The sequence below is a fragment of the Apis mellifera genome, linkage group LG1 (genome assembly GCF_003254395.2).
Source record: "Apis mellifera strain DH4 linkage group LG1, Amel_HAv3.1, whole genome shotgun sequence".
NCBI classification, from domain to species: Eukaryota; Metazoa; Arthropoda; class Insecta; order Hymenoptera; family Apidae; genus Apis; species Apis mellifera.
Window position 1 is genome coordinate 8,993,957 of NC_037638.1, and position 13,233 is coordinate 9,007,189.

Sequence of the window (13,233 nt, forward strand, 5' to 3'; positions counted from 1 at the left end):
TTCCATGCTTACACCATGCGCGCGCGCGTACGTAACTCGTAATAACTTTCTCTCGACGAATTTCTTTGATTAATACAATCAGCCGCGCGTACTTTTCTCTTTCACGAAAAAAGAAAAAATCTACTTTTGCTGCGGATTTGAATATTTAATTCGTTCCCGAAACACGATTCGAATTTTGACAATGAGATACTTTCGAGAATCTGATCCGACTCGAAATAAAATTATAAAGAGTAAAAATAATAAAATATCGAAAAATATCACGAAATTATTCGAACATCGACAATTCTTTTTGTTAAAATTTAATGTTTCTTCAAAAATCCACGAGAATCTATATTTCTACAGGAATGTCGATTTTCACGGAAATCCCAAAATTTTCAAATCTCAATCCGATCCGACCCGACAACATTTACGAATTACTCTCGCATACCTTTACGGATTAACGGATCCAGCACAATGATCTAGAAGCAATTCAGACGACGAACACGTTCCGTCACATCTCATTTTATCACGTAATATTTTTTAATCCCTTGTTCTCGGTCGTTAAAAAATTTTATCCCAACTCGTATATTTAAAGCGATTAAACAATTTCACCTTCCATTTACAGAGATTTCGTTTAATTTAGCTCGATTCGTTTGTCCATCTTTCTATTTACATACGTATCATGTATTTATACGCGTGTAATAAACAAAGTGTAAACGCAACGATATTTTGTGTCCCGGGCGAAGGATTGACGGGTATTTAGGAACTGGTTTGGAACACGCGCATACACGTTGGACGAAACAAGTAGCAATGCGAGAGTGTGGGCGTACGGTTATTGTGACGTTTGGGAAACATGCAACGTGACTACAAAGTACTACACAATGCGCCATCCGGCAAAAACGATATAACGACACGGCATACTGTGCGTACGCATATTTCCACGTGATTCACGCGACGTTTTTGTCGTAGTATTTTATTCGAAACCATACCGCGAGATCTTGTCGAGCCCCCTCCTCTCTCTTTCCTCCACTTCTTCCTCATTTCCTACTTTTTCTTTTTTCTTTTTCTTTTTTTTTCGTATTCCGTTCCGTTTATCCATATTCCCTTCCACGTTTTGTTTAATCCGCCATTTAATTAATACGCTCGTTTGGCCCCTCGTTCGATCATGTTTATCGTCCCAGAAAGAATCAATTTCTTGCGGAACGGTTTTACGCTCGATTGTTACGGATACTTGCAGTATAATACTTGACAGGGAGAATCGAGTGAATATTAAAAACGAAACTTGAAAGACCAAAGTACACGAGAGTACTCGATTGGGAATATTCGATACGAATAAGTGAAAAAAATCTGAATTATATTTACAACAAACGTGAATTCATCGAGTTCAATTCTTCTCCCACGATCTTCGTACAGTCGATCGTAAATATCTTTATTAAGAAATTCGCTTGAAAAAATGCTGACTTTCCACGAAGTATACCTACGATATAATTATACAGCAATTTTTTTATTTTTATTTGAAAAATTTCTTCGAATGCACGAAATCTCACGAATCTCTCAAATTTTCATTCTTCTCATTTTTTAAATATAATTTTGCCTGAGATTATATTTCATAACGAGTTAAAAAATTAAACAACGAAATATTGAATTTTGAATTTTATAAAATTGCTCGAAAAGTTCCAAACGAATATTCTCCTTTGAAAATTAATCAAAAATTTAAAAAATATAATCGTCCTTTTTCAGATTGCCGTAAAATTTTAACTTGTATATGATATAAAAAAACCTAGAATTTGCTGTTCTATATACAAGTAAAACGGTATTATTATTACGGTATTAATAATACGATTTATTATTTAAACTCGCTTGTATAATAACACGCACACGTATATTCTGAATGAACGTCTCTAAGGTATCTCGTAATTGCACATCCTGAATTTCATTTTGATCGCGTAGCGAATGTGAACACGTAGGGCGGTAAACGCGATGTTATTCAGCGAAATAGCGAACGAAAAGTCGGCCACGGACAAATAGAGAGACAGACGTCTCGGGTAATGATTTCATTGGACTTTGTGCCGCGCCGATGTAAATATTATCCAACAGACACTGGTTACAGGGCAGCAAGCTAAATGAGGAAAATATTTGCACACTCGATAGAAGAGTTTAATCGAAACATCACGGCTAAATAGCGGATAATATCGATTTTACGATTGCGCAACATCGATGAAATTGCCTTTTTGTCAATCGTTTAAAATAAATTCTCCATCTCTATCGCGTCCAACTTTCGTTAATGAAATTAAATTTCTCGATAAAGCTATCGAGACTTTTCGAATGATACATAATCTTGCTAATTCTTTACTTTTTGATTACTAAAACGAAATGATTTTTTTAAAATATCGTACGATACGATTTATTGTAATGGCTCAAATCTGGTAATTTGTTCTTTTAACGTGAAAATTATTATTTTGATTAAATTGATAATAAAATTTAGCAAGGAAATTCAATTATTAAATTAAAAAAATAAAATTTATTGAATTTATTATATTAAAATTTATTAATATTAATAATTTTTAAGCTACGGATATTTATGCAAATTTATATTTGCATAATATATTATGACCATAAATAAAAAAGAAAAAGAAATTTAAACAGAGATTTCTTGATTCATCAAATATTAATTTATTTTATAATCTATTCTTCCGTACATATATTATGTATTTTCTTATAATATTCTTACTCTCTTAAATTTTTCATAACATCAAAAAATCCGGATTACCAATTTTACAAAATGAAATAATTATAAAAACCATTGAAAAATAATTATAGAAACCATTGATAATAACAAAAAAAAACAAATTCTTATCAATCTTTCTTCTTATTTTTATAATAAATTTCACGTTAAAACAACGTAACAAAAATCAAAGATGCTTCGAATAATAATTTTAATCGAAAAAACAATCGTCCTGTATCTCGAAATAGGGGAAATCGATCCTCGTGTCGCCATCTAGCGGCGGACAAACGAACTCGAGTACGCGGGTCCGATTGAAAAATGGCGGGATCTCGAAGCCGGTTTGAAACAGGTTCTATCGGGCGCACGGGTCTCGGCAGCGATCGCTCAGGGACATTCGTCTAATCCAGCCGGGCAATTTGTCTTCGAACGACGACGCGGAACCACCCAATATCTTTTACCGGAGGAAAACTAAGTGCAGTTTCTAATTCAGCCGCGAAACGATGGTACAGATACCGGAGGAGAATGTAGCAGCGTGAAACAACAACCACCACCGCTTCTTTCCGTTACCCTCGAGCGGAGACCGTGCCAAACCGAACGATCTATGCGCTCGTTTCTCGGAACTTCCTTTAATTGCGCACCGGTTATCGTTTTGTCACGACAGTTATCGAGTCGAATGCAAACGCGCGCGAAATTATGGACCACCGTACAACCGATAATAAGGCCGGTTATGCAAATGGAATAGTAAACGGGGCGCCTCGTTAAATTAAATAATAGAAATCGCTGCGGGAAAACGTATTCGTGCAGACGTACCGTTTTCTCCAATATTTTTCACTACCTCTTTTTTTTTTTCTTCTAATATTCAAATAAATTGCTACTTCCTCCTTTCGTATAAGATAAGAAAATTTTTAAAGTTAACGCACGATTTTATCGCCATAACGGTATACTATCTTTGAGTTAATGCATTCATATGCGAGTGACGTGTACGTGTGTGTGTTCCTATCTTGTGGGGGGTGACACGCAATGAACTTTTCCAAGAAATTTGTAAGATGAAAAAGAATCTCTTTCTTTTGCACACGAGTTTTTCTTACGAGTGTTGCTATCGGAACGCATAATCGTTTTCTTTTTTTTTTTTTCGTTTTTACAAATAATCGGATAATAAATTCGATTTGATAAATATCGATTTGGAAAATTAGGAAATCGAAAAGCTTGTGACAAACAAAAAAGATAGCGTAACTATAAAGATTCAAATTTTATTGATTTGCATACTCAGAGATAATTTTGAGATGAACATTAGAATCGTTTTCACTTAAAGAAAAGAAAAAAATAGTATCACACGAATAATGATATCACCGAGGAAATTATTCATCACCGATCATTATGACTATCTACAAATTTATTAAAACAAACGCAGTAAGATTTTTCTTTTTTTTTTTTTATTTGATCTATAATAAACCATACGCGATACTGCTCGTAGCTTGAGAATATTTTTAGTCATGGCCAGGAAATTTCTGCAAGCACTGCGTTAAAAAAAGTACATCGAGTAGACTAAAAGAGATTTTTTTATAAATAAAGATGTAACGCGAATACTTCAAAAATATACAAACGCGATATCAGTATCGTCAAGAATAAAGAACGAAGAGAGAAAATTTTGTGCGCAAAATTATTTTTCCATAAGTTTTTCTCACGGAGAGAAAGAGAAAGAGAGAGAAAGATAAAAGAAATATTTATAAAAATATAATTGATCCGTGATTCAATGGGCTGGGACGAGAAATTTCACGCAGCTGTCTTTTCTCTTCAAACAATCAGGGAACCGATAAATAAGTTCTCCCTCGAGGAAAATGTAATTTCTTGGTCAGTTGCTAACCGAGAGACCGTTCGAATTTTGCGGCCTATTTGCAAAGCAATAGATTAGAATCCCACGCCAGGTTGAAAATTATAACGTCGTAAATAATCGTCGCTCGCCAGAAACTCGATATTCGTAACACATGATTCAGATAATCTTATATATTTCGGAATCTATTAAAAAAGAAACGCTCGTTGCTAAGGATCCTTCGCGCGACCATTACATCAAAAATCTTCCTGTTTTACTTTAAAGAATTTACAATATCTCTATTGTTCCTCCGATCGAAATAATATTGTCACGTATTGTGCTGTATGTATTTGAAAATTTTGTAGAAAAAAAATAACGTAATGATTTTAATTTATCCAAAACAATAACGATCCTTGAATCTTTCTTTGATCCTTTGCCTATATATATATGTGTGTACATTAATCGAATAATTTTTTTCCCCCTAATTTCGAACAAAATGAAACGATATCTCTCAAATTCTAAAATATCGTTTTTAAAAGTATGCAATTACATAAAAATTTAATAGGATATTTATTATTTAACGACAGATATATTGACAAAGCCTGTCAGTCGGTTACGTCTCTCCTACGTTTTTATGTCATCCTTTTTCTCTATCTCAAAAAAAAAAAAAAATATAGTTTAGTGTTACGTTTCATTTCTTACATAATAATGTTTTCTTACTTCCAAATGAAAAAAATTCCAATAAAAATCTTTATCTCAATCTCATCTACATTCTTCTGTAACTTAAATTGTAACATGAATCATCGATGAATAATTTCTATCTGCATTTTACTACACAATCACGACGAAATTCTATTATTATATCCTTTTCATTTAACTTAAAAAACTTTATCCCACGCATGATATACATATATAATCGATGGATAATTGTTTATCTTTTTATTTTTTTTCCTTTTCTCACCAATCGATAATGGTGGATTCCTAATTATTCCCATGACAGGCGATTGATCGTTACTCTCGAATTAATTGGTGGTCCAATTGATCTGAATTAAGGCGCCGCCCAGTAGATTCAAATTAAGATCAATATCTCGGCATGTGAATTGGAATATGACCGCAAGCGCAGCTCGTAATCATAAATTTCTGGTGTCCAAACAATGGGAAGTCAGCCGTAATTTTGCCAGAACACGCTCTGCTCGGCCACCATCGATGGTCAAACGCGTTACGCGTTGCTCGTCGCTTAACTAACCCCTCATCACGCCGATAAAAACCCTTTGAGACAAATCGATAACCCCATAGGGGTCAGTATGGTGTTACCTACTTCGTGGAAAATTCCTTTTTCGAGTCTGTTATTCGTTTCTTCCACCTTTTGCTACCGAATTTTGTTCGCTTCGAAATCTATCCTTCACGATTTTAAAAATTTCTTTTCTTTTTTCCGAGATATTTCTTCGATACGAATATTTATAAAAGTTTGAAAAATTAGAATGTGTAGATAGCGAATTCTTACAATATTTGGATTTCTTCAAAATAATTATTATTATGTACATGCATTACGTTTCGAATCTAAAATTTGATGTTATAATTATTGTCCGATTATGATTAGAAGCATATGAAATTTAATAAATTGAAATTTAAATAAATATAATGTATATTCTTTATATAAAAAAAATTGTGTTATTAATAAAATTCGATTTTATATTTATAATAATCTGATACTATTATATTTTTAATAATTTTATAAAGTCTTTTGTCGTGTAATAATTTTTTTTTTATTTAATTTTATGGTTATACAATTTTTATTATATTCTTTATTATTCAAAATTTGTGTCAAAGAAAAAAAATTTTAAATAACTTAAAAAATAATATTATATATATATATATATATATAAAATTTTGTTTGATTTTGAATTTTATTGATATTACTTACTATTTTAAATTTTTAAAAAATAAAATGAATTTTCCACTAATATGATTATGATTATGAACACATTTTATTTCATTAAAAGGACCCATCATTTCTTCGAATATCTATATTACTCAAAAAAATTAAGAAAATAATTAATTGGAAAAATTTATAAACGGTCCTTTACTAATTAAAATACTCTATTTAACATTTCGAAACGTATTGAATGTACTAAAAACTAAATTTATATCGTCCTTCTTGATAAAAATAAATTAGATCCTATTCTAGATCCCTACAAAGCACACTAATTTTCTAACTTAATTTAAAAAATAAAATATTTCAATATATATATATGTCGAGAAATAAAAAAACTGCTAAACAGGATATTTTAATTAAGAAGAACAATATCTATAATAGCTAATATGTGAAAAAAAAGAAAAAGAAAAGAAAGGAAAGGGAAACGAGAGGAGATCGCGAAACAATCGTAATAGAGGGAAATTACGATATACGAGGTGTCTCGTTAACATTATTGGTATACATGCACCTACACCAATAATCGTTACTGAACTGCAGCTGCACAATTGCAGCCATTCAATGCAACGCACATGATTCTATCTCGCCACAAGATTGAAACGGTTTCTTCTTATACCGAAATAAAACCGATATTAGATCACGTTTTCGATATTTTTATCGAGAAAAAAAAAAACAATTAGATACAAATATATTCAATTTCGATTTCCTTGTCGTTATTTTTATTTTTCTCGCGTCACGTTTTAACTTTATTTCAAAGAGGAAAAATTACATATCGATCTTGATCGGTTTAAATCGAGATAGAACATATAATAAATATACTCGTATTATCATCCATGAAAAATAAATAAGTCCGTTGTTGTAATTATGAACTATTCAATCGTGAACAGTCGGGGATAAGGGATTACTTTTGCTCACCATACTTTGTAACTAACTCACGCATAGTTTGAAAGCTTATCGCGTTGATGGATAACAGGAATAGGAGAGGCGAAACATTCAAAATTAAAGCCAGAGTCTAGAGGCTAGTGGAATACACGTTGCGATACTTTTCGAGCCAGTCTGATGCGCGCGATGGAGTAGAATAAATAGTGCGAACTGTATACAAAATTAAATACCCCGCTGAAACGGCATTCGCACTTCCGGCTTTTCCTGGCCATTTAATTCGACGATAAAAGCATTCTAACTTGGTTACATCCCTGTCGGCCTTACCAACCCCGTTTCCGCTTTTACTTTTAACTACTACCGCCACGTTGAATGAATCTTTCAAAAGAGAACATTATTTATACGGAATATAATGGAAAAAATAATACTGATAAAATAATTAATTGTTTGTTGACGATATGTATACGATTAAATATGTTCTCCCTATGAATAAAATATGTTTGTCACAATTTTAATTTTACTAAGAATACTAATCTATTAACTATATCTTTAGAAAAATATGAGAAACGAATATGGTGTAAAACATCAATTGAGAAAATAAAAATGGAATCGAAGTCCAAATTTCCTATATGTGAAAATGATATTTCGAAAAAGACTATCTCTACGAATTAATTAATCATTTATTTGCGTGTCTGTTTGCTTATTTGTCTGTTTTCTCGTGTTGACCGACACCGATAATCGTGGCCATTATCCATTATAGTTTTATTGTTAGATAAAGACTTGGAATAAACATCGCAGATTCCAATGTGGATGATCGTTTGACTGTAACTAAAATGTTAAATTGTAATCATTCAAAAGGCCATCTTTTCGATTAATAAATGCAAATCGTTTTAAAGAACGCTCTATACGTAATTATTATTACATATATGAATGTCGTAAATACAAATAGAATTTGATTTACCCGATTGTAATTCGAGCTATTCGAGCCTTTCTCTTTCGTTTCATGATTTCTATTTACTTAAAACATTATCGTTGAACAAGTATGTAGATATTGTCTACAATAAATTATTTGATTTTAAAATACAAGTTAAAAAATATTCTATATAAAACGAATATAAAAATAACGAAAATAATAATAGCAACAGACTAACAATTAAGATAAGATTTCGTTCAAATATATCGATAGTAATTACTTGAACATGAAATCAATATAAAAGGCGAACATTGTATCATACCTCGAATTACAAATATCAATTTGGACAATATTATCATAAATAACATAATTATAAGACATAAAAGATATTATTCACGCGTCGGTGTAAGTTATTTAACGTATCATGTACGTAGGAGTACATATTCTCGATATGACCGAGAGAACGATCTTCCCTGTTACGTCACGTTTACTCGTGACGTCACTGTGGATAGAAACAGGTGACAACCACTATCTGCCAGTGACGTCAACCGCGAACGGGCAACGAACCTCTGCTCTGCGTTTGCGCGTTATACCACATCGGAGGTAAACTACATGTCCCCGTCTCGATCAGTTCTTTCAGAGACTCCTACCGATTGCTCGAGTGGAGAAAGAGGCGAAATATTATGTAATAATGAGCTCAATCCTCGTTCAATCAATGACATATAAAAGCGAAGAAGCTCTAGATGCGCGCATGTTCCTCGATAAGTAACCTAACGAACATCGAGGCTCCTGAATACCTCTCTCTAGAAAATTTAATAGACAGTGACAACACTTACGAGTGCCGCTGGACTGTCTGTCATTCTTTCCGGGATCCTTTTGTTCTGGAGATGAGCTTCACTAGCAATTAAACGTGCGATAAAGGGAACGCGTACTCACGACACCGTGCTCGAAATCTCGGAAACTGTCTCAGCCATCATGGATGGCACAACCGTGTCGATCGCCGACTCGTTTGCGCCGCAGCCATAGCTGCCGCCATCTTACATTTAATGGCGAAACCTCTCGATAATTAAGGTAATATCAATAATACGATCGCGTATTTGCAAATGAATAAGAGAAATAAAATTTTATCGTATATAATGAATATTTCTTCCAAGATCCGCTCATCTCGATATTCGAGGATTTAATTTGATATTAAACATTACCATAAATAGCAATTTATTCTATATTATAATTTTTTTTTTATCGTAACAAAAGTTTAACCATAGACGAGATATCTAAATAGATCTAATAAAAAGAATATCTAATGTATTTTTTTATCATTTTCAGAATTTTCTTATCATTTCAAAGTCATTTTCGATATTACCGATGCAGCATAGAACAAAATTGTATTATTGATGTTTGGAATTGCATGTTTTAAAAATATTTTACATTATAAATAACAAAAGAATAAATTTGACAAGTAAATATTAGATAGCATCGTTTTTCGATAGAATGTTTAAAAATTACTTTCTACTTTCATTATTATAAAATAAGATTTTCTTTTTGTTTAAATTTCACTGTTATTCGAGTTGTGTTTTGCATTAAATATCAAATTATATTATTTTATAAGATTATTATCCTGAAGATATATTTTTATACCAAAAATATAAAATTTACATTTCTAATATTAAAAATTAAATCTAGTTGTAACAAAGAAATTATAAAAGTCCTTTCAATTGATAGCTCGTCTATGATTAAACGCCAAAAACAAGTATAACAAAGAAAGTAAATAATGAAAAAAAGACAGAAATGGTTAAAAATTATGAAATCAACGCCATCTTTAGAATCATAGATGAAACAAATATAGACAAGAAGAGCAAATAATTAAAGAAAGACAAATAGAATAAAAAACAGAGGAACTAACGCCATCTCAGAGCCTTAGATGAAACAAATACAGACAAGAACGACAAATAATTAGAAAAAGACAAATAGAATAAAAATAAAGAAATTAACACCATCTATAGAATGCCAAAGACATCTCTTCAAAAACGAGGTAAGATAAAATAACAATCTGAAATACCAAAAATATTTTTTTAAAGATATTCAAGAGATGACATCGAGAATCAATTCTTATTCTATTCACAAAAGATAGACGTGATGGAACTTTGTATCACTCATGTTCTGAAATACCAACTTCACAAAGATCTTAAAATGTTTTTTACACCATTTATAATCTACTTACATGCACAAAATTAAATTACTCAAAAAATATGAAATAAAAATCTACCCTTATATACTTCATAATTTTAGAAACTAAATAGAAAATATTATCCATCAACCTAATAAATTCTAACCTAATATTCACGAAAAATATAATCGCGTTCGCAGCCAATTAGCTCATATTATTTCTTACAAAATATATAATTGAATCATTATAGCTATATAACGATACGATTATATATTGTATAATAAATAATAATGATTTCCCGGGTCCCACCGCTTGGAGGTTGCTGCGAATTGGAGACCCACCCTAACCACGACGTCCCATCCACCCTCCATTTAGTAAAAATTTATTTATTTTTAAATAAATTTTTCTTTTGATTCATATTTGCAAAACGTTCAATTTTCTGATCGTCGTGCAACACAAGAAACAAAAGAAATTGTAAAGAAAACCGGCGCGGAAGACTAAACTTAAAATCTAAATTAAAAAATAATTCATCAATATTTTACATTTCCATTATCATGAAAATGAAAAATAATTGATAATTAAAAGCGTTAAAAAAAAAAGAAAAAAAATAAGCAAAATAAGCAAAACAAGCATAGCAAAGAAAAACAAGCATAGCAAAGCATTACAAAGCATTTTACCCATTAACATGCAACTCTTATCATGCATTAATTATATCCCTATCATACATTAATTAACACCTTTATCATGAATTAATTAATCTCTTATTATGCATTCAATTATAATATATTTTTATGGCGTCATTTTTATTTTTTTGTAAAAAATCACAAAACAATCCTAAATGCAACATCAACACATTTTAAAATACACAAGCCTTATAAAGCTCCTATTCTAAAAGCTCTTTTCTCATCTCTATCTACATAAAAGTGAAATACCTCATTATAAACCTTGCCTGTCTAAAAAATATCGATAATCTAAAAAATTCTTTTCATAATTCTATGGAACATACACACAATTTTCAAGAATTTATAGATACGACATGACCACATGTGATCGGAAAAAGGAAGGGAGGATATATGATGGCTAGTGAAAAGTCACGTAGCTATCAAATATTAACGAAATGATAATTTAGAGTGAAGAAGTTCTGAGATGAGAAACGATTCATGACCATATTGTTTTGAAAAATAGGAATATAAGGTTTGGGAAACTTTGAATCAAAGTAGAGAAGGCGAGGATGCCTTTCAGTAAGAAGAAGAACAAAACATTAAATAGGTCACTTATAAATTTCCCTATAAGAAAGTTAAATATTTCTCTAATTTAAAAAAATAACACCTAATATAAGAAAATTTATCTGCTGATGGAAAAATAATGAAATATTTTTTTTCTATTCCATTGAAAGCTGGAGGATTCCTGAAACAGATTATACAACAGAATTGAAAAATTTAATAATAAATAATAATATTTAGCAAATGTATACCTCTTTTATTCTATTCATTTTCTTCGATTGAAACCTGTAACAATCTCAATTATTGGATTAATAGAAAATAATAAAAAGTAAATAATTTATTTCTAACAAAAGAATCATTCATTCTTGGACAAAAATCAAATTATCAAAATATTATTAAGTAATTCAATTTTAAATAAAAAAAATAATCAAAAATAAAAAAAATATATTTTTTAATTAATGTTTTCAATAACAAATGCTCTTAATAAGGGGATGCTGAAAAGGAAAAAACAACGACAGGTAATCAGAAAGATCACCAAAAAAATAATCCACTCAATATACATCCGAACAAACCGTGAGTGGAACATTTTTTGCGCAACACTAATATGCTAAAGTTTAAAAAAAAAACGCGAAGAGTGCTTCATTGTATTTGTAATTCTTGATCAATCAAAAAAATAAAAAAATAAAAAAAAAAATAAGAAATACGAATATAAAATTTAAAAATCACGAAAATATACTTCAGATATCTAAGTTATTTCAATTATTTACGAAATTCTAATAAACTAATTTATGCACTCATAACTTTATCATACGCAACACTAATAACGGAAGATTGCAGCTATTTCAGAAGCTGCCGTCATATAACCACCTTTGACAAACTCTTGATTGCAATAGGTGATCCAGGAACAGGAACATTTTCCACAATCCAAGTGGAAAAAACGGGCAATTCGTAAACGTAATTCAATTATAAAAAACGCGAACATTTATCAACGCAACACTAATTCTTAAAGTGAATTCAATATAAAAATTTACTATTATTCTTTATTTATTCTTTAAATAAAAAGATAAATTTAAATATTACTTTTATTAGATTAAAAATCGTAACATAAGAAAGACAAATTCAAAAAAAAAATTTAAAAAAAAAATAAATAAAAAAATAAGCTAATTCATAATCAAATAGCGATATTCTTTATAATGCAAAAATATAAGGCAAACGCGATTCTCATTTAACGCAATACTAATACAAACGCGATTCTTATTTAACGCAACACTAATGCAAACGCGATTCTCATTTAACGCAACACTAATAAAAAATCGCGATGCCCATGATGACTGGATCTGGATGATGGGCCTGCATGCAATAGGCCAGACAACACAACACACAATTACTACGTATACTAAAACGAGCACAATGACAAAATAGTAACAATGACTTCCCATCCTTTGGAACCAAAAAACAGATCCAAAAGATGAGGAGCCATTCGTTGCAGCCCCTCTTCGTGACAGTTTGTCGAGGCCTCTTCGGTCTTCCTCCTTCGGGCGCAATGCCCGCTGAAACTTAAATCTAGGCTCGAGACTCACTAACCGCAAATCAAAGAAAAAAAG

The 13,233-nt window shown here is 31.0% G+C and overlaps 1 protein-coding gene across 1 annotated transcript in view; it reads right to left on the reverse strand.

Annotated features, from left to right (window-relative positions):
• Positions 1-9,183, reverse strand: part of LOC410732 (3-phosphoinositide-dependent protein kinase 1) — a 468,203-nt gene extending 459,020 nt beyond the window's left edge. The window contains exon 1 of the mRNA XM_026443702.1: positions 9,076-9,183. Coding sequence (XP_026299487.1) covers positions 9,076-9,099 — 24 coding nt within the window. The 5' untranslated portion in view covers positions 9,100-9,183. The remainder of the gene's footprint in view (positions 1-9,075) is intronic.
• Between the last annotated feature and the right edge of the window lie 4,050 nt (positions 9,184-13,233).